The 21,937-nt window shown below is 43.1% G+C and overlaps 1 protein-coding gene across 8 annotated transcripts in view; it reads right to left on the bottom strand.

Annotated features, from left to right (window-relative positions):
* LOC131360335 (polyamine-modulated factor 1-binding protein 1) overlaps positions 1 to 21,937 on the bottom strand; it is a 169,884-nt gene that overhangs the window by 38,105 nt on the left and 109,842 nt on the right. For all 8 annotated transcript variants that reach the window (XM_058400665.1, XM_058400664.1, XM_058400663.1 and 5 more), the window contains 7 exons: positions 13,173 to 13,298; positions 12,226 to 12,315; positions 10,053 to 10,115; positions 4,542 to 4,721; positions 4,296 to 4,388; positions 3,095 to 3,241; positions 2,852 to 2,935 (listed from right to left, as the gene is read on the bottom strand). In XM_058400665.1, the coding sequence (XP_058256648.1) occupies positions 2,852 to 2,935; positions 3,095 to 3,241; positions 4,296 to 4,388; positions 4,542 to 4,721; positions 10,053 to 10,115; positions 12,226 to 12,315; positions 13,173 to 13,298 (783 nt within the window). The remainder of the gene's footprint in view (positions 1 to 2,851; positions 2,936 to 3,094; positions 3,242 to 4,295; positions 4,389 to 4,541; positions 4,722 to 10,052; positions 10,116 to 12,225; positions 12,316 to 13,172; positions 13,299 to 21,937) is intronic.

Here is a 21,937-nt window from a genome sequence, read left to right as displayed (position 1 = left end):
GAGTGATGAGTGAGGGACGAGTGATGAGGAGTGAGGGACGGGTGATGAGTGAGGGACGGGTGATGAGTGAGGGACGAGTGATGAGTGAGGGACGGGTGATGAGGAGTGAGGGACGAGTGATGAGTGAGGGACGAGTGATGAGTGAGGGACGAGTGATGAGTGAGGGACGGGTGATGAGGAGTGAGGGACGGGTGATGAGGAGTGAGGGACGGGTGATGAGGAGTGAGGGACGGGTGATGAGTGAGGGACGGGTGATGAGGAGTGAGGGACGAGTGATGAGGAGTGAGGGACGGGTGATGAGGAGTGAGGGACGGGTGATGAGTGAGGGACGGGTGATGAGTGAAGGACGAGTGATGAGGAGTGAGGGACGGGTGATGAGGAGTGAGGGACGGGTGATGAGGAGTGAGGGACGGGTGATGAGTGAGGGACGGGTGATGAGTGAGGGACGGGTGATGAGTGAGGGACGGGTGATGAGGAGTGAGGGACGAGTGATGAGGAGTGAGGGACGGGTGATGAGGAGTGAGGGACGGGTGATGAGGAGTGAGGGACGGGTGATGAGGAGTGAGGGACGGGTGAAGAGGAGTGAGGGACGGGTGAAGAGGAGTGAGGGACGGGTGAGGAGTGAGGGACGGGTGAGGAGTGAGGGACGGGTGATGAGGAGTGAGGGACGGGTGATGAGTGAGGGAGGGAGTGATAGGGGTGGGGGTGGGGGATGTTGGGGTTATCAGAGATCAAAGCTCTTCATGGTCCTGTGTGGAGAGATGTAGAGATTTTTTAAAAAAATGAGCACAAAGAAAAAGTAGGGGGAAAAAAGAAAAGAAGTAAACATCTACACCCCCCCCCCCCGTTTCGTTCCATCTTCATCTTCAGATTAAAAAGACGTCTCGTCTCCGAGAATCTCATAAGATACTACATAAAGAAACGACTAACTAGTCTGATGCCCTCCTTCCCTTCATGCTGGAGTGTTTTTTTTTGGTGTGGGGGGGGTGAGAAGAGAGAGAGACGGAGAGACGAGTGCCCTTCAGCAAAAATGAATTTTCCAATCGCAGTTAGTTCTGCCATGAATAAATAAACAAATGAATAATTGAGAGGAGCGACATAAATAAATAACATCACAAACATTTCACCGGAGCTCGTAAGCATTCGGCGGATAACTGGGGCTGCATGCTAATGATAAAAACGCAACGTGGGAGCAGGTTCTCTCTGCATTATTCAACGCTCCATCAGCGGGAAAAAATAAGGAAATATAAATATAATATATATATATATATATATCAAGGAACTCGGAATGTTCGGTCGGTTGGGACTGAAGTGACAGCGGTGTCCTGTCTCTAACACGCAAGGACGCGAGGGAAAAATAAACTAATGACTGGTTAGGGATGAGAGAGACAGAGAGAGAGAGAGAGAGAGAGAGAGACCAAGAGAGGCAGAGAGAGAGAGAGAGAGAGAGAGAGACAGAGAGAGTGAGAGAGAGAGAGAGGGAGAGAGAGACAGAGAGAGAGAGAGAGACCAAGAGAGGCAGAGAGAGAGAAAGAGATAGAGAGAGAAACCAAGAGAGGCATAGAGATAGAGAGAGAGAAAGAGAGAGAGACCAAGAGAGAGAGAGACTGAGAGAAAGACCAAGAGAAGCAGAGAGATAGAGAGAGAGAGAGAGAGAGAGAAAGAAAGACAGAGAGACAAAGAAAGACAGAGAAAGAGAGAGAGAGAAAGAGAGAGAGAGAGAGAGAGAGAGAGAGAGAAGAGAACTGTGAGAGATTTCTGCACAGAGACACGTTTATTCCCCACCCTACCCTTGCTCCTGCCCTCCCTCAGGCCCACCCTGGCCTCAGAATGCCCCGAGAGAAGGCCTGGTGCTCAGTGTCTCCTGAAGGGATGGGGCGTCGGCTGGGCATCGCAGGCTTTCGCAAAACACCGTCTGCACGCGTACGGAGAATTTCAAAGCAGTCGATGAGACGCAGGGTTCTCCGCTCTCTCTCTCTCTCTATCTCGCGCTCTCTCTCTCGTGCTCTCTCTCTCGTGCTCTCTCTCTCCGCTGTTTACTTTCATGTTCAATTTGCAGCGAGTGCTCTCGGAGTGAAGGATAGAATCGATTTTATAGGTTTCTCCTGTTTACCGTCTCTCTAACTGACACAGAGGAGGGGGGGGGGGGGAGGGAGAGAGAGAGAGACGGGAAACAACCCTCAGAACCCTGAGGGTCTTATAGGCCTTCAGAGAAGGTCAAATCATCATCATCATCATCATCATCATCACCAAAATCAGAATAATAGAAGGGGAAGACAGAGGCAGAAGATGAAAATGAAGAAGAGGAAGACAAGGAGAAAAAGAGGAAAAGGAAAAGGGGAAGAAAGAACCAAATATGAAGACGAAGAGGGAAAGAAAAAAAGGAAGTAGAAGAAGAGTACGAGAAAACTGGAAGGAGAAGAAGAAGTAGAGGGGAAGAAAAAAAGGAAGAAAATAAAGCAAGAAGAAGAAGAGTAAGAGAAAAGAGGAACAAGAATGAGAAGAAGAAGAAGAAGAAGAAGAAGAAAAGAGGAGGAAAAAAAGAAAAGAAGGCAACAAAGATGAGAAAATAGAAAAATAACGTAAAGATGAAGAAGAAAAAAGGAAAGAGATAGAAGTGGAGGATGATGAAGAAGAGGAAAAAGCAAGAGAAAGAAGATGAAAAGGAAAGGTGAAGAACAAGACTAAAGGTAAAGGAGATGATGAGGGAGAAGGAAGAGGAAAAAATGGAGAAGGAAGAACAGGAAAGAGGAAGAAGGAAAAGAAGAAGGGGAAGAAAAAAAAGAAAGAGGAGAAGAAAAAGAAGATAAAAGGAAGAAGCATGTGAATCTCTGTGAGGTTTTTGCAGGACCTCGTTGTGTTTGGAGGACAGACGCTCCTGAGCAACACTCAGTTCAGCGGTCAGCTTCAGCACGGCGTCGTCTCTGGAGGCCACCTACAGCGCGCGCGCACACACACACACACACACACACACACACACACACACACACACACACACACAGTGACCTAGAGAAGAGTTTCTTAACCAAAATAATTTAGTGATCTGACCCCTGGGGGAACCAAACTACACAGATGTGTACAGATGTGGTGGTACCTCCTGCTGAGCAGCGTGATGTTTCTCTGTGAGCAGATGGAGCTGATGTTCCTGCTCCTGCAGCTGAGATACCAGCGTCTCTCTCTGACCTTCAGCCTGCTGCAGCTCAGTCCTCAGGCTGGACACCAAAGCTTCTTCCTCCACCAGCTACACACAGACACACACACACACACACACACACACACACACACACGCGCACACACCCCAGAATAGTAATGAGGATCATAAAGGCTTATTAAGATTCATTCAAAAGAAGAAGAAATAGGAGGAAGAGGAAGAAGAAGATGAGAAAGAAACAGATGAAAGAAGAAGAAGAGAAAGAGTAAATAGAAAGAAGAAAAGTAGAGAGGATAATGAAGTAAGAAAAGAAGGTCTTATTAAGGCTCATGAAGAAGAAGATGAAGAAGGAAAAGGACAAGATGAAAGAAGAGAAACAGTAAATAGGTAGAAGAATAGGAAAGAGGAGGAAAAAGAAGAAGAATAAACAAGAACAGGAAATAGGGAGAAGAAAAGCATAGAGGAAAAAAAGACTCAAAAAAGAAAGAAGAGCAAAGAGAAGAAGAAGAAGAAGAAGAAGAAGAGAAAGAAACAGATGAAAGAAGAAGAAGAGAAAGAGTAAACAGGAAGAAGAAAAGCAAAGAGGATAAAGTAGTAGGAAAACAAGGTCCTATTAAGGCTCATGAAGAAGAAGGAAAAGAAGAAGAAGAAGAAGAAGGAGAGGGAAAATGAAAAGATGAAAGAAGAAAAATAGAATATAGGAAGACGAATAGGAAAGAGGAAAAAAAAAAGAAGAGGAGGAAACAGGAAATAGGAAGAAGAAAAGAGGAAACAAGGTATTATTAAGGCTTATAAAAAAGGAAGAAGAAGAAGAAGAAAAACAAGTACAAGAACAGGATGAAAGAAGAAAAATAGAATATAGGAAAGAGGAGGAAAAAGAAAGATTAATAAACAAGAAGAACAGGAATAGGAAGAAGAAAAGCAAGGAGGAAACAAGGTATTATTAAGGCTCTTGGAGAAAAAGGAAGAAGAAGAGAAACGAAGAAAACAGAACGAAAAGGGCAAAGAGGATGAAGAATGAGAAAAACAAGAATAGAAAGAAGAAAAGGAAGTAGAAGAGGAAGAGGAGGAGGAGGAGGAGGAAGAGGAAGCAGGTTGGAGCAGTTGGTCTGGAGTAACAGCAGTGGTGTAGATGTTGCTGTACCTGGGAGTAGCAGCTGGTGTACTGCTGCTGTAGCTGGTTCAGTTCATCCTTCAGCTCCATCTCTCTCTCCTCCTGTCCTCCTCTCTCAGCCTCCTGTAACCAAACAATGACCTTTCTTTAAATCTTCAGTTAAATCTCAACCCACCATGGAGACAGTCTGAGGGTTCGACAGTTTGCCTTCCATGTTCACACGCAAGGAACATCGATGAGCAGTGAGAATCAATTTCCTGTGTCTGATGCTCTTACCCATTCTCTGAGCCCTCTCTGGCAGCTCCTGAGCTCACCAGTCACCTGCTGCAGTGCATCCTGGGAGCCGATGAGCTGCTGGCACAGGTTGGCCACTTCCTGCTCGCGGCTACGCAACTTCTGTCTCAGAGACTCCGCCTCCAGGGTCAGAGCGGCTACGCTGTCGTCGCGCTCGTCGAGCTGTCGGTATGCGGCAAAAAAATAAAAACAAAACATCAATAACCTGGACCAATCAGATTCAATAAATGAGGGCAGAAAGAGCGCATCAGCGGAGTAAGAGCTTCAGTCCATTTCGTTTCCTCGGTGTAATGCGTGTTTAGAGGCAATTTGTCACTTTAAGGAAATGGCTCGATTCGGCCCGTCTTCGTTTAATGGCGAATGGCTAATACGGGCTCTGACCGTGCGCTTGCTTGCTCGCTGAAATGACTGTGGATTACACATAATTATCTGTTAAACTATCCCTCATCCCCCAACGTAATAATCCAACATCCCTTAAAACACGATGGGGATGGAGCTTCTGCTGAAGATTAAATAGTGCACCAATCACTTAGTCCATAATTATCTGGAACCGAAAAAACATGCAGAAAAGCATGAAAAATTTGTGCCGTGTGCCTCATTAGGTCGGACTGAGTCTTACACACACACACACACTTTCCTACATGTTAGCAAGCTGAAAACTTTCCTCCATCAACACGTCATAGCACATGATGCTGAGACACGCACTTTCTCGGCTTGTACGTGGGCGGGGCTTATGAACTCAGCTTTGCTTTAATGTATAAATAAATCTATCTGATTTTTTTTAGATGCATGGCATGTAACTTTTCCCATATAACACGTCGCGAGGTCCGATACACGATACACATGTTCTCAGATCATGTATTCAACACCACGATGCTTAGCTAACTAATGTGCTCCAGTTCTTTAAAAAAAAGAAAAGAAAAAAAAAGTCTTCATATTGTCTTCCTGTTAATCATGAACCTTTTGTCCTTTTGGGTCAATACTGACCCGGTCTGGTTTAACTGTTCTTAAAGCATCTTCTTCTTCTTTCAGCTTTTCCCTTCAGAGGTCTCCACAGTGAATCATCTCTCTCCACCTATCCCTATCTTCTGCATCCTCAACACTTGCACCCACTAGCTTCCTCATTTATTCCATCCATATACCTCCTCTTTGGCCTTCTTCTTTTCCTCCTGCCTGGCAGCTCCATGTCCAACATTCTCCTACCAATATACTCACTCTCCCTCCTCTGAACATGTCCAAACCATCTTAATCTGTCCTCCCTAACTTCATCCCCCAAACGTCCAACATGAGCTGTCCCTCTGATGTACTCGTTCCTAATCCTGTCCAACCGTGTCCGTCCCAAAGAGAACCTCAACATCTTCAGCTCTGCTACCTCCAGCTCTGACTCCTGTCTCTTCCTCAGTGACACTGCCTCTAAACCATACCACATGGCCGGTCTCACCACTGTCCTGTACACCTTCCCCTTGATTCCCCTTGAACTCCCGACACCTTTCTCCACCCATTCCAACCTGCCTGCACTCACTTCTTTACCTCTTAACTGTTGAAAGCATGAAATGTACAATGATCACCCAATTCTGTTGCCTTCATTTACGTTTAATTAACTTAAACTTATTAGCACAAAATATACAATTCCTTTGCTCGTTCATGGTCAACAGACCTCATTTCCATGAGATAAAACCATATTTCTGATATAAAAACAGGTCAAATTTGACCCCAAGGACAACAGGAGGGTTAATATATATCAATAAGGTGTTCTGTCCAAACCAAACCAAACCCTGAAACAGGAAGTAATGTGACCCAAACCGGACTAATCACAGCCTGTGGTAATTACAGTGGACAGATTTCACACTTTATGTGGCTCCGGGTTTCAGTAAAGAAAGTTCCAGTCTGTTGTTTTCAATAGGACCAGGGAATCGGATCCACGGGCTGCTCCGGGGCTTGAAAACAGCTTTCACACTTCAGCAAATGTACCGAACTCTCAGGGCAAATGATAGGAATCTGGAAAATAAATAAATAACGCATGCATGAAAATGACCTGAGTTGCTGGAGGACACAGAAGGAAAGGAGATAATGTCATCGTGTGAAAATATCCAACCTAGATCGCTCTTTTTGATGGTTCTGGAATCCGGTGTCATTTCGGGGGCTCGGAACGAATCAGATGACATCTCGCAAATGTCAGCAAATATGAGGAGATGCTGCTCTCCACCTCGGTGTACAGGTACGGTATGGAGGTATGTACATTTCCCCTCCAGACCTTCCTCATCTCTGACTCAGCACAAACACTTAATGAACTCCTCTGAGCTCATCTGCATTTTAACCGAGCGCACAGCTGCATCGCCGAGCCGCTTTTCCTTTCGTCGTGTCTCCTGACCTCCAGCATCTGCAGCGTCCTCTACTTCTCTCCCTCATTTATCTTACACTTTAAAAATCATTTGCTTTTTCAGTTTTCACCCTGCTTTTCATCATGTTTTCCTGTCCTCTGTTCCGTGCATCTCTCTATCTTCTCTCCTTTTCAGCTTGTTCTGTATTTTATTTTACTGCTAAACAATAAGATGATCTTTTCTAATTTTTTAAAGCTATGCTACACTGTAATTGCCAAAAGTCATCACTGAATTCAGGTGTTGGGTGTAATATGGAGTTGTCCCGCCCTTTGCAGCTATAACAGCTTCAACTCTTCTGGGAAGGCTTTCCACAAGGTTTAGGAGTGTGTTTATGGGAATTTTTGACCATTCCACTAGAAGCACATTTGTGAGGTCAGGCACTGATGTTGGACGAGAAGGTCTGTCTCACAGTCTCCACTCTAATTCATCCCAAACATGTTCTATGGGGTTGAGGTCAGTCCAGTCAAGTTCCTCCACACCAAACTCACTCATCCTTTATGTCCTTATGGTGTGCAGTCATGTTGGAACAGGAAGGGGTCATCCCCAAACTGTTGCCTGAAATTGTCCAAAATGTCTTGGTATGAAGCTGAAGCATTAAGAGTTCCCTTCACTGGAACTAAGGGGCCGAGCCCAACCCCTGAACTGACCGATTTGGAGGGGTGTCCCAATACTTTTGGCAACATAATGTATATTCGTATTTCCATGTAAAAGACATGCATGTTGTAGCTCATTACTCAAAATCCCTGAGCCAGCAACGTCATACGAATATACTTGTACATTCAAGCAGCATAAACAGCGTTACAGTCAGCTGCTAGAAGTATTACACCCTATTACACCCTAGTAGTACACCCTAAAGACCGTGGGCAAAAACGAATTCCTAAAACATACACTATAAAGCCAAACGTTTGCACACACCGGACATTCACTTCCATATATGCTTCCATATACCATCCTACCTTTAAGATATTAGAGCATGGCTTTGTGTTTAGCTACAAGAGCATTACTGAGATCAGACTCTGATGTTGGGATGTCGAAGAGACTCAAGTTGAAGTTCAGTTTAGTGGAGTTGAGTCAGAGTCGAATTCTTCCAGTCAGACCTTCACCTCCACACCATGTGGGGATGGTCAGCTGTCCATAAACTTTTGACCATACAGTGTATAAATAAAGCATTAGACAGCCATCTTAGCCTCCACATGTAAACCCTGTTGAAAAGCTGTAATCTGAATTAAAGCAGATGTCCAGGCACACACACACACACCTGAGAATATAAGCTTCAGCTCTATCATTCTCAACAGGAAAAAACTCAAATATTTAGTTTAGTGAAAGCGTTCATTGCGAGGAATATAATGCGCTGATTTTGCTCATTTCCATGACGAGTGCCAATAATTTAACGACAAACCTCTTTTTTTTGTGTTCCGTGAGAATTCGGACTGTGTCGCACATCTATAAAAGTGCACGCGAGCATATATACGTGTAAAACCCGCTATACAAAGCGGGCTAGAATTTTCCCTGTGCCTCGCATACAGTACTTCCCTTCATACGAGCCTCTAAAAGCCTCTCAGTGTGGCTCACCTTTCAGAGCGCTCACTAAGGGAGCCACACGATTTCTATTTCTCGACTGCCTCCAAATAAAACGCTCTGTGACGCTATTCAGTCTCACAGCGGCGGGTTCGAGCGCCGGAGCCAGAGCTGGGAGGAAATACAGAAAGAGATACAGTAGGAGAGCGCGCAAACACACGTGAGATGCGACTTATACGTTTTCCTGACCTCCCTGGAAAATGTTTAAATGGTGACTTCACTCCTCATGACCTCCCCAAACCTGTCACACGCTCACACACACACACTATACTTTACAACAGCACCACCAGGACGCACGCAATCGACAGCCAAATCCGTGTCGAACTCGGCTTCCCTGCAGCCGTTCAAACAAAAATGTCTCGAGGGGCCTTTAATGAGTTTTCGACTCAAAGTGGCGACTTGTCCTTTACGAACCGACAAGCTCCTGTGGTGACGGGGTTCGGCGCATAAAACTTGGCGCGAGTGAAATGAAGGAGTGTAAGTAAGTGTGAAAATATAGTGTGGCGTGGGCCCTTGGCAGAGGCCTCCATTAATCAAGCTGTCTGCACTCTGTTTTGAGAGTAATCTTGTCCAACCGCCGGAGAAGCACTTAGCGGTAAGTGGCGCTTGGATGAGCCTTTGAAGGCGTCGCTTTATTGCGGCCCCAAAACACAGCCAGGCCGAGCTGGGAAAACACTCTGACCCGGGGCTCAGAGGCGCAGAGGCACACACACACACACACACAATTTACTGATCAGTTATTCATCCTAAAAGTTATCATTTAGCTCAGTACCTCAATGGACCAACTTACAAAGATTAAAAATAAATAAATAAAAATTAAAAAAATTAATAAGTAATATTTAAAAACTAATAATGATACAAATAAAATAAATGACACCAACAATAACACATTTGTAAGGCATTTTACTCTATTTATTAAGTTTTATTTTATTAGTAGTAATTTTATTTATATTATTATTAGCTTTTAACTATTATTATTTGCCCACATAAATTATTTTATTTCTACACAGTTTATATTCGATATATTTTATAAAAAAAAATTTTCTGTCACTTCTATTATTATTATTATTATTATTATAATATTTAACCTTTAAATCTGTCATTATTTTATCTCTGTTTTTAATTCATGCTGAGAAATGGCTCTTGTTTATTTTTATATAAATGTCTCGATATCAATCTAATGATTAGTAATTTAAAAAAGATTGATAAAAAAAGAATAACAACAAGTGAGCGGATGAACTAACTTGTTTCTTGGATGTTCAGCAACATTAAATCTACAGTAAAATTAAATAAAGCATTAATAAAATGTTTAATCAAAGTAAATTGATAAAAAAGTGGAACGTGTCATTTTGTAATAATTTTTTTTTGTAAATGGCGATAAACTGCTGTAGTGTAAGAGGAATAAAGCACTCTGAGGTGTGCTGTTATGGGAAAATAATCAACTTCAACACTCGTTACTTACTGCACAGCTGACAGCCAATCAGAAACAGTTCGCTTAAACAGCTACAATAAGAGACAGCAAAGAGACAGAGACCTTGTTCTTGAGTCGCTGCTGTTCGTCCTTCAGTCTTTCTACCTCCTCCACCTGACTGCTGTCCTGAAAGAGAGAGAGAGAGAGAGACAGAGAGAGAGAGACAGAGAGTGAGAGACAGAGAGAGTGAGAGAGAGAGAGAGAGAGAGAGAGAGAGTGAAAGAGAGACAGAGAGAGAGAGAGAGCGAGAGAGAGTGAGAGAGAGAGAGAGTGAAAGAGAGACAGAGAGAGAGAGAGAGAGAGAGAGCGAGAGAGAGAGAGACAGAGACAGAGAGAGAAAGATGTAGAAATATTCTGCTTGAGAATCAATGGGTCTCACAGTCACTGGTTACTATTACGACTCCTGTTATAATCATAATCATCATCATCATCATGCAAGAAATGATGGCAAGTGTTTGAATGTGTTCATATTAAGAGTCCAGAGTGCTGTTAAAATCTTGAATGGTCAACAGCTCTAACAGCTCTAATCTACACAGGTTGTAATATTATAAAAGGTCATCGTTTCTATAGCAACGGCTCGTTCACAGGGACTTGCCTGGTGGACATGTCATATAAACAGACTGAGGGGAAAAAAAAACAACTAAATTATTGATTGAAGAAGTTGGGCCCTTAACCTTCTCAGCTCCAGGAGCACTGTATCATGGCTGACCCTGAGCTTTGACCCCGACTTCCTAAGATGAGATATGCAAAGAGATAAATTTCACTGTGTTGTGATGCATGTGTGATAAAAAAATAAAAGCTTCTTCTGCTAAGTCTAAGCTAAAACTGTAGCCTGAGGCTTTCTGACATGGGACAGGAGATGAGATGATGAGCTGAATTTGTTCAGAACCTGGTGAGGAATGGTAATATTCCATGGAAATTACTGTGGGATATGAGGAACACACTTATTGGAAAATAATCAACTTTAGGAAGGTCACATAGCTTCGACACGCCACTCTGTCCTTGGTTATTTTTCGATAACAGCATGTTCCATCATGTGGATCCAGGATGTGGACCCTCGGTGTTCTGCATACGGGTCGAGCCGACACCAGTGAATGAATTCCAACCGGTCTGTGTTTGCGTGATAAACTGGGTTCATTGTGCAAGTGTGTGAGAAAGGCAGAAGCAATAAATGTCGTGAAAGACGACTTTAAACGATTTCCATTTCAAATCAAGCCTTTATATATCATTTCTTTTCAATTGTTATTTCTGATGATGCCGTGGCAATGGCGTAACTAAATAACGGCCGTGCCGATAAAGCCCGGAAAATGGAACTGAAGTGAATTGCGCACTGGAGAGAAAGAAGGAGCCTGTGAGAATCTCATTATGGGCATGAGTGTGGGTCAGGGTGACTGAACGCTTTCATTCAGAGTCACCGCAAAGTGCATGCCGGCGCTTTTGACCTCGCTTTCTTTCACGTGTACGGACCTCTCACGATTTAGCCTGGATGTGGTGTGGAGAGAGCTTCTTTACTGTGTGAGTGCTGGAAGCGGATCGATCCGATGATGCAATTTGATTGAAAACACCGCTCACATCACCGCTGGACTTCTGGACCGGTGGAATTTGGCCACTTCTTGGAAGCCCTGTAGACGTGAGAGCTACGCAGCTTCCTGAAGTTTTTATGCTCAAAATGCGAGAAAGCCAAAGATGTGGGCAGAGAAAGAACTGATACCAGCACAGGGTCAGTCATGATAAGGACCTTGCTCAAGGGCTCAGCTTAATGGTGCTGGTGCTTGAACCCTTGACCTCCTGATCAGCCTTAAACCCCTGTACATTAAAAGCTGACATTTGGGAACACTTCTGACTCCATAAGACCCGTCATACCATGATTAAAGACTTAGCCATCATTTCCTTCTGGAGCTAGCCTTAACACCATTAGCAGGCTAACCAATAGGAACAGCGCTCGTATCAATGGCGACAGCTGCGTAGTTTACTCAGTTGTAGAAAACCAAGGCTTTCTTTCAATAACTTCGAACAATGTCTAACTCAACAATATCTCATCCTTCATGAGAATAACGGACATGCATCGTAAATGCGATTGAATCCTGATAATATTGTATCGTATCATGAATGCTTTTCAGGTTCCTTGAAAGAGTGGAATTTTCCGGATGTAGCTAAAAAGAAGTTAGCGGCGTGGGTTGGACTGTATTGTAGTGTGCGTGTGCGGCTTTATAAGGATGTACTTGACTCCGCTGACCTCTCTGTCCTTCTCCAGCAAGGTCAGCATCCTGTCAACTTCTCGCTGGAGCTCATCAATCTGGACCTCTTTCAGACGCTGCTCTTCTGCCTACACACACACACACACACACACACACACACAAGCGGAGGTGAGGCACACTGGGAATGAACACTAGTGCTGTAAAGTGTCAAGCGGATGCCTTTGCATAATACATATCACACCTCTGAAATGATCCATTAGCGAGTGGCGGTTTGAGAACTGCTAAATGAGCTGGACTCGACTCCATGGAAAAAGACACAATATCCTCTTGTGCATGTCTCCACGTCTTTCCTGCTCTCTCTCTCTCTCTCACTCTGCGTTAGAAAGAGAAGCCCCTGGACCCTGGAGGCCTCGAATCAGACTCAGGCTTCAGATGGGGGGGGTGCAAGGAGCTTCATCTCTCACCCTCTTCTCCATCTCGCCCACCACCACCTCCCCGCCCCTCCGCTCCGACATCATCTGATTTATAATTTTAATACCTCTAATTTCCGACGCACGCTTTCCGAAATGCCATTTTCCAATTTGCGTCAGAGTGCGTGAGCATTTTTCTTAATGTGGCTTATGACGAGCTGGGCGGATGTGCAATTTAGACGGAGGATCCTGCAGGCGAGGGCGCGGCCCGCTTTCTGTTTGTCTTCATCAACAAGCTGTGCTGTGTTTTTTATTTATTTATTTTTTTGTGAGTGAATATCGTCTGAATAAAACTGGCCGGAGGAAATCTTGTATGAAAAAAAACCTTGTATGATCTCATAATTACATTTCTCATAACAAGCATTATGATGGTGGTAATGATAATGTATTAAAATATGCATTGCTGTTAAAACTCATGGAACGGGATCATCGCAGGACGGCTTGATATGAATGTTTGTTAATTAAAAAGGGGGCCTGAGCTCCATGATATCTGAGTAATAGGTGGTGTTTTTTACCCTCAGGGTGGCGTTGTGTAGATCCTCTCTGATACGTCTCAGCTCTCTCTGGCACTCTTTGTCTCGGACCTGCAGCTCGGCGTGGGCCTTCTGGAGACTCCGCAGCTCCAGACTGCGCTCCTGCAGCTAAACACACACACAGTGATGGTCACACGCCACATGTATGGATGGATAAACAATCTTGAAAATTCACAAAGCTCATATATCTTGAAATACCAATATAACTCGAAAATATGAACATATATTTTTTCAAGATATATAAACATATCTTGAAAAAAATAAAACCAAACACTGACAAACTCTGAAATATAAAAAACCCTGATCACTCGAAATGGACATTATCGTGAAATAATGACAAAAAAACAGAAATAAAGAGGAAATAAGAGGAAAATGTGAAATATCAACATCCTGAAAATTCTTAAAATAACATCTTCACATGATAACGAGATAACTGATGACATTATGACGTGTCTTGAAAAAGTGAGATATCGCAAAGTATAATGACTAGTTAAATTTTTTTTTTAAAAATTAAAAAATCAACACACTACCGAGCAGAAAAATGAGATATGAAGTAACTCTAAATAACAAGATATCTTGAAAAAAATAAATCTATTAAAAAAAAAATCTTATTTAAAAAAAAAATAAAAATTATTTGTAAAAAATATCTTGGGGAGAAAAACAAGATAACTTTTAATGGATGTATTTTGAAAAAAACTTGAAATAAAATGAGTTAAATGAAATAATAAACTAGATTAAGATAAGATAAGTTAGGATAAGATAGGACAATATAAGATAAGACAATATAGGACAGGACAAGACAATTTAAGATAAGATAGGATAAAATAAGATAGCATAAGATAGGATAAGATAAGATAAACCTTTATTCGCCCCACAGCGGGGAAATTTCCATGTTACAGCAGCAAGAAAAAAAGGAAAAAAATATGCAAATATCATGTAAAGTATCCTGTAAAGTAGAAAAACTGAGAAAGAAAGTGAAAATAATGAGATATTAAGTGCAAATAACTTTATTTAGACTTCATCCTAGACACATTTGAAAGAAATGAGCACCTGTGCTAGCTCTGAAAGTTAGCACAGAGCCGTGAGCCGTAGCTGAATGCTAAATAGACCGGTTCCTCTACGCAACTGCAATTGACCTTCATCGAGCGACGCTCTCGCCACCATAACTGCCACCTCCTGTCCCATCAAGCCGTCAATGGAAATAAAAAAAAAAAAAAAAAATCCCTAACTAAACAAACAACAAAAAAAAACAAAACAGGAACAAGTTGTCAGAAATGAAATTTCAATTCATCCAGTCCCCTTATACACGAGCGCAGGGAGCTGGGTGAAGAGCGAGTGGATGGGGATCAATAGTGTTTAGACAGCGGAGCAGATTTTCTAAGCGCCAGATCAATAGGAAAGAGAGAGGAGAAAAATACCCCGGCTTTTCTTTGGGTGTTGTAGTAAATACGAACAAATCAGTGGCCTTAGGCTAAATGGATTGACCAGCTGTTTCCGACTCCTGTGCTGTAAATAAAGATCTATCGGGAAGCTCTGACGGAGACCCAGAGGTGCGGGGAGAGAGGGAGAGAGAGAGAGAGAGAGAGAGAGAGAGAGAGAGGAGCGCCGGTGCGCCACAGACGCCACTGACACGTACACGTACGGGGCAAAAAAATCTGTACACGCTTATCTTACTGCAATGTTTACAGATCTGCCTTCATAATAATGATAATAATAATAATAATTATTAATAATAATAATAAAAAAATTCTCTTCTTTTTTTTCTTTTTTCACTAGTTCATTTTCTTTATACTTTTTTAGAGGAAAAGAAAGAAAGAAAGAAAGAAAGAAAGAAAGAAAGAAAGAAAGAAAGAAAGACCCCCCCCAAAAAAAACAAACAAACAAAAAAAAAGGTTTTTAAAAATTTATTTCTGAAAAATGACAATTATTTGTAGAAAAGAATAAATACACTTAAAAATAAATAAATAAATAAAATGAATAATGTGTGTGTATATACATTACAAATAAATAATGTGTGTGTATATATTTTTTATATTTCTTAGGTGAATATATTTTATATTAAAGGTGTGCTGTTTTTCTGTCTTGTTGACATTCTAACCCAGACAGACTCACTGTAATATTTATGCTGTATGCTGCAACAGGATTTCATTCCACAAACATGTAAAGAAACAGAAGGGGTGCGCAAACTTTTGCACTCCAACGTTTTGCCTTGAGCGCTTACATTTTTGTTGTTGTGAGGAAGTGAGGAGATGTCCTTGGGTAAACAAGAGCCACTTGACTTCTGTGCACCAGCCTGAATGAAAGAGCTGAACTTGATCACTTCAGCAACTTTGCTCTAATTACCGGCGGCTCTGCGGGCTACGGAGCCGAGCCGGCGTGATATATGGAGGCACTCGAAGGCCGTAGCCTAAACAAAAACACCTCGGCCAGGCCAAAACAATAAAGAGCGGCGCTGACTTCGCTGCGAATGAAAACATTCATCAATATAAGGGCAGAGAAATATGGAAATAAAAGTGTGAACTCCATTATTGGCTGCTCGGCAGGACGGAGTGGGAGCCCGGGCCCGTGTTTGCTGAAGTGACAAGGCTTGAGAAAGAGTCTGGCTCTCTAATATTCAGTCCATCTCAGGAGCCCATCTGTTATAAATCCACACACACACACACACACACACACACACACACACACACACAGGGCTGAAAAGTGATTGATAATCAACCCCATTCTGCCAGTCAAAAAGGATGCCAGTGTTGTGAAAAAGCCATGCTGTGTGACTGGACTAACAGGCCGTGTTTGTGTAACACTCTGAGTGCACACACATGTCCAGCTGTGGCCAAACACACACACACACACACACACGTTAGCCTGGACTGCAGCCATAGAATCAGTCACCTGAATGTGAATGTCCTCACAGATAAATTACCATAATTACACCATCTCTCTCTCTCTCTCTCTCTAACACACACACACACACTCAGTGATGATTTACAAAGTGCAGGATGTTTTCACAAATTTTCTAGAATGTTCCACACACGCTGATTCGCTCAGCATGGCCTTGCCTACAGACTCGAAACGCTCAGCGTGACCTTTATGGAAATTTTTTTTCCCCCAAAATAATTACTAGATATCAGAAATTTTTCAAGTTATGTTTAAATTTTGTTGTGCATGTGTGTAAAGTTAGCACTCATCTCCTTTTTTTCTCTACGGAAGTTTATAAGAGATAACAAATGTTGGTGAGAAAGCAGAAAAGTGTGAAATCCACTGTCTTGAAGATAACGTAAAGTTTCCTGCGGACACTGGAGACTCCTTGTGTAATAACACTGTAATAACAATTATTACACATCTGCTATACAAACCTTATACTACAGAAATGCTAAAGTATTAGATAAGCGCACACACATGTCCAGCTGTAGCCAAACACACATATACATACATACACATACATACACTCAGGGGGGCAGTACTGGGTTCAGTGGTTAAGGCTCTGGGTTGTTGATCAGAAGTTCGGGGTTCAAGTCCCAGCATCACCAAGCTGCCTCTGTTGGGCCCTTGAGCAAGGCCCCCAGCCCACCCTGCTCCAGGGGCGCTGCATCATGGATGTCATGGATCATGGATCTCCAAGGATGGGATATACGAAGAAAGAATTTCACTGTGCAGTAATGTATATGAACCTCACAGCTGCTGTTATAGAAAATGCTAGAAAATCCACACCTTCTGACGGACCAATCAGACTTGAGGATTAAACCGCGTTCGTACAGATGGAGAGGATGTACAGTTTATAGACATGGCTGTACCCCTCTCTTCACTACAATCCCCCCCACCTTCCATAAACAACCTACAAACCCCAGACCTGTATGCACAAACTGCCATTAAATATTTACACCACTTCCAGTTAATTTGAGCTTTTTCCCTGAGCCCTTTCCTATTTCTTGTGCCGTAACAGGCTTGGTTTTTAAATATTAAAGCTGTTCATCTCTGCAAATGAACACTGCTTGGTATCTCTCTCTCTCTTTCTCTCTCTCTTTATGAGATCGCATTTCCCCAGACAGGAGAGTGACGAGCGGTTGCCGTTATTAACCCTGTCCGTGAGGGCTTCTGTGCGGCTTCGACATTGAGGTCGGGTGTTAAAGTTTCTCCTCTTCTGACATGTCAAAGCACAACTGAGGTGGACTGATGATGGCCACAGCACTCCTTTTTTTTCCAGCCCGCTTCCAGGGTGTTTTTGATGCCAGGTTTCAAGAAGCACTCGTCTCGCTGCCTCTGCCAGAGAAAAAAACCTGCCCTGTGTCTTTAGTGAAACCCATGTTTTATTCACGAAAGGGATTTTTTTGGGGGGCTTCGGAGAAACTCCCGGAGCACAACCGTTACTCATTACTCCATGAGCAGTAATTGGAGGGTTGGGGGTTAATTAATTCGCCGTGATTAAAAAGTGAAAGCGTGAGATTTCCTGGCAGACAGGTGAGACAAAACATGTTCGGCTTTGACAGGGTGGTGGACAGGTCCGTCCCCGACTTCATCACCAGGTATCTTGATTGCACTGTGTGTGTGTGTGTGTTTTCCCGGACCTGGCCTCCGTGCTCTAATGGGTAACTCTGGGCACTTGAGCAGGCGCCAGCCCCGGGCTATTCTATAAGTGGTCTTTACTTTTACTGGGAGAGCTCAGGTGGTCTCTAGGGGGGCAAGGGATGAGTGGTGGATGGAGGGAGTAGAGGGAGGAGAAGCTCTGCTCTCTCTTTTCCTACGCAACCCTCTGAATAATATATCCATACATCATCAAGGCCGTGTCAGAGGGTGATTCACGGCGCAGGACTTGCCCAAACCACCACGGTATTAGCTTTAATAATGCAGGCCCGGGTTAGGCGCTTACTCTTTCCTGACAAATATGGGCAAATCAATTAATTCCCACTGACATTCTCCCCCAAAGCATGTAATATAAATTCCATGTGGCTCTGGCTTTCGTGCTTTTTTTGTTGTTTTTTGCTCTCTTTTTTTTTTTTTAACAGAGGGCAAATATCAGAGTCAAACCCTCGCTTTTTGCCTGTAATTTCTGCAACCCTCGACGAGGTGAGGACGTTTGTTATGGCTGTAAATACCACTTAATAAAGTTATAGTCATCTAAAGAGGAGCAGATGGAGATATAAGTGTTTCTGTGAACACTAAACTGATCGTAGTTATGAATAACAATCTCAGTCTTAGGACTGATACGAATGTATTAACATCTGAAATCTGTATCTGTGATGTTGATGGACGATACTCCTGCCACAATGATGCCATTTAGCTACTTCTTCTACATGAAGCCTACATGAATGTTTTCCTTGTAAAGGAATCTAAAATCTGATATTGCCACCCAAGCAAGTACAATGCCCTACTTCCCTTTGTGATCCCTCAGTACCGTCATACTGAGGCCTACAAACCTTTGCTTCCATTTGGATGCTACTCCTGCCACACTTTTACCTTCTTCTCCTGATCAGATCCCAATGAGATCATCCTGAGACCTACAAGGTTCTGCTCCATAGATCCTGCAGGCTACTACATTTGCATTTGGCAGATGTTTTTACAGGATAAGGGTCTTGCTCAAGGGCCCAGCACTGGCAGCATGGTGGTCCAAGTATTTGAACTCACAACCTTCTGACCAATCTTCCACCATCTTAACTACTACAGCCATCCTGAAGCCTACAAAGATACTGCTGAGTTTCAATCCTACCGATACCATCCGGAGGTCTGCAAAGTTTGGTCACCCAGAGAGGCCTATTATCTTCAGCAGTTGTTTGGTCATCCACAAGGTTGTGCTCCCGTTCAGATCCTCCTGAGGTTTACAATTTTCTGCTTCCACAAGTTATTGTTGTCATCCTGAAGGATACTATTCTCTCCCCCAGGAAGCCTACAGCTATCTACTCCAGCTTGAAACCTACTACTACAATCCTGAAGCCTGAAGGTTCTGCCCCCATTTTTGTTCCTATTCTCTCCACCATGAGGCTTTCAGGTTTCTTCTCCAGTACGGATCCCACTACAGCCACCCTGAAGGGTTCCACTACACTCTGGATACTGTATACTCCTTCCTCATGCTGGTACAAACTTATAATCCATTTAAACAAGGAAGAGGAAGAGGAGGAGGAGGCTTTCCCATACTTCTCTTATTCAACCTTGGAGTCACAGATTTTCACCAATCGTCATTTCTAATCTAGCTAAATGTACATAGCCGTGATTTATGAAATTATTAATATCAATCAGTTCGGAGTACCACTTTTACACCAGTGATGATGCATACAACACGCTGTCCTGTTAATGAAAGTGACCTTCACCCCAAATACCAGTGACCGATGTGAGAAACCTCTGAAATAATTGCTCCATGTATTTACATTTCTGGTATTCTGGCTTTTGAGAATGTTACCCTACTGAATCTTTGTTTCTCGCAACAGTTTCTCCATCGCTTGGGATTTTTCTCACCAATTTCCTCTTGTTGTGCTCACTGGGAGTTGCCCTAATGTCTGAAGATGCTTGACAGCTATCTACAATATATATATTTTCCATTATATGTTCTTTACCATTGTGAATCTATAGTCAAAGCAATCAATCCCCTGTAGCGCAGCTCCAAGGACAAAAAGATACTTAAGATTCAAGAGAAGCAATTCTGTCCACTCTATAGTGGGTGAAAAAACACACAGACAGAGAGCGAGAGCGAGATAGATAGAAAGAGAGAGAGAGAGAGAGAGAGTGTGAGTGACCCAATTAAAACAATGTGGAGCGTTTGTGTTCTGCGGGCAGCGGTAACGGCGCTAATGACGAGACTGCACAAACTCTGGAATGTTCCCTAATGGGCTCTTCTCGCACCTTTCCTCTCTAATGAAACTCATCCCTTCCGCCGCCGCCGCCTCCCGAAGCCCCGACCTGTCTTTTGTCTGTCAATGTGCGGTTCATAAATATTGTCTTATCATTATCGTCATCATTTTTTCCTGATATGCTCCGAAAATACGGAGGCAATTACCAAAGTGACAGGTGAAACGAGAGTGCCGTGCGGCGTGAAATGAACGGTTGCCACGGAAACCAGGGGCGAGAAACAGCTTGCTGTCTTGGTGTTGGTCATGTGACACCTAAGTCCCCCTCACCCTGTCCCCTTAAACATACACACACACACACACACAACACACACACACACACACAACACAGGGCTTGAAGCAACTTGAGCGTATAGCATATGCAGTGGCTATTTGTGTCCAAAGGTCAGATGGGTTTGTGTGTGTTTTGTGTGTGTGTGTGTGTGACTGGAAAAGAAGAGATATACTCCACTGCCAAGCAGATTTACAGCCTACAGGAATAATCTGCATCTTAAGCACCTGCAGCCATTAATCCAGCAGGAACACTGTAAATCAGTGGTGGAACTGAGAGATACACACAGCATCTCTGCATGCACGCATAACCACATTCTCACACACACACACTTTGCAGTTTCAGCTACTAATGAGTTCACTGCCAGGTCTAAAGCACCATGTTTAATATACCCATTATGGCCCGGATTCATTACTGCTCGGAAAAAAACCTTGCAACCTAAATAAAAAGTTTCTTCCCGAAGTTAATATCCATTTTCCAAAGTAATACCTTAAGCACTTGTTACAGTAATGCTTATTTTTAATGCAGGGCAGATGAATCCGGGATGCAATCGTTAATCAGGATGGGAGAAATGGCTTCATGGAAGTGGAGGTAAAGCTTGATATGGAGTTAGATTATAGCCACAAGCTATATGACTCTGGGAAACACACACACACACACACACACACACCAGAAACTGGTTACAGCATTTTAAAGGCTTGTTTGGGGGCACAAACCTGAGTTTGGACTTTGGTAGATTAACCTACACAATAAATCATCACACACTCCTGAAACTGTTTATTTTGGCTATTTAACTGGACAAAGATAGAGATGTGGTTGTGTAAAATGGCCTCTTGTGGATCGAGACTTTGTGTACATTGTTGAAGCACATGACGGCGTGAAAATGGAGCTTAAACGGTTCGAGTTTAGCCCCCAGATCTATGTGGAGAGGTTAAAGGAGGCTGCTCCCTGTTCAGGGTCACCACAGAGGATCATTTAGTCCGCATGTATCGATTTGGCACGGGTTTTACGTCGGATGCCCTTCCTGACCAAACCCTCCCATTTTATCTGGGCTTGGGACCGGCACTGAGAGTTAGAAAGCAATCCCTATTAAAATAATATATTAAAAAAGTGTATCCTTTCCAGGTTAGGCTTACTGGGATCCAGGCCTGGGTGTTTGGTCAAGCCAGAGTCTGGTGACCTTAACATGCTGAGGTCACCAAACAAAGGACAGGTCAGGTGTAAACACCAGTCAAGTGGTATGTCCAGTATGTGACACAAACGACCCTTGGAATGGTATAAGCTATACATACACAATATAACTAAAGATCTGTGGCCACTAAGCCGTCACAACCATACGAGCTTGTTGAACGTCCAGTTCCAAAGTTCGACTCCTGTTATAATCAACTCCATTTAGCCACAAGAGCATTAGACAGATAGATAGACAGACAGACAGACAGATAGACAGACAGACGGGTAGGTAGACAGATATGCAATAAATACTTAAAAATACTAAATATTAAACATTAAAAAATGTAAAGGTAATAAGGTTTAAGAGTCTGTGCAAAAAGTGTGTATTAAAAAGAGTGTATTTTTAAAAGTCCTGTGCAAACCAGAGTGTTAAGAGTTTGTAGTACAGTTCAGGACATGAGTGAAGACAAGAA

The sequence above is a fragment of the Hemibagrus wyckioides genome, linkage group LG10, assembly GCF_019097595.1.
Source record: "Hemibagrus wyckioides isolate EC202008001 linkage group LG10, SWU_Hwy_1.0, whole genome shotgun sequence".
Lineage (NCBI taxonomy): Eukaryota > Metazoa > Chordata > Actinopteri > Siluriformes > Bagridae > Hemibagrus > Hemibagrus wyckioides.
Note: the sequence above shows the minus strand (reverse complement) of the source record. Positions and strands in the feature narration are given on the sequence as shown.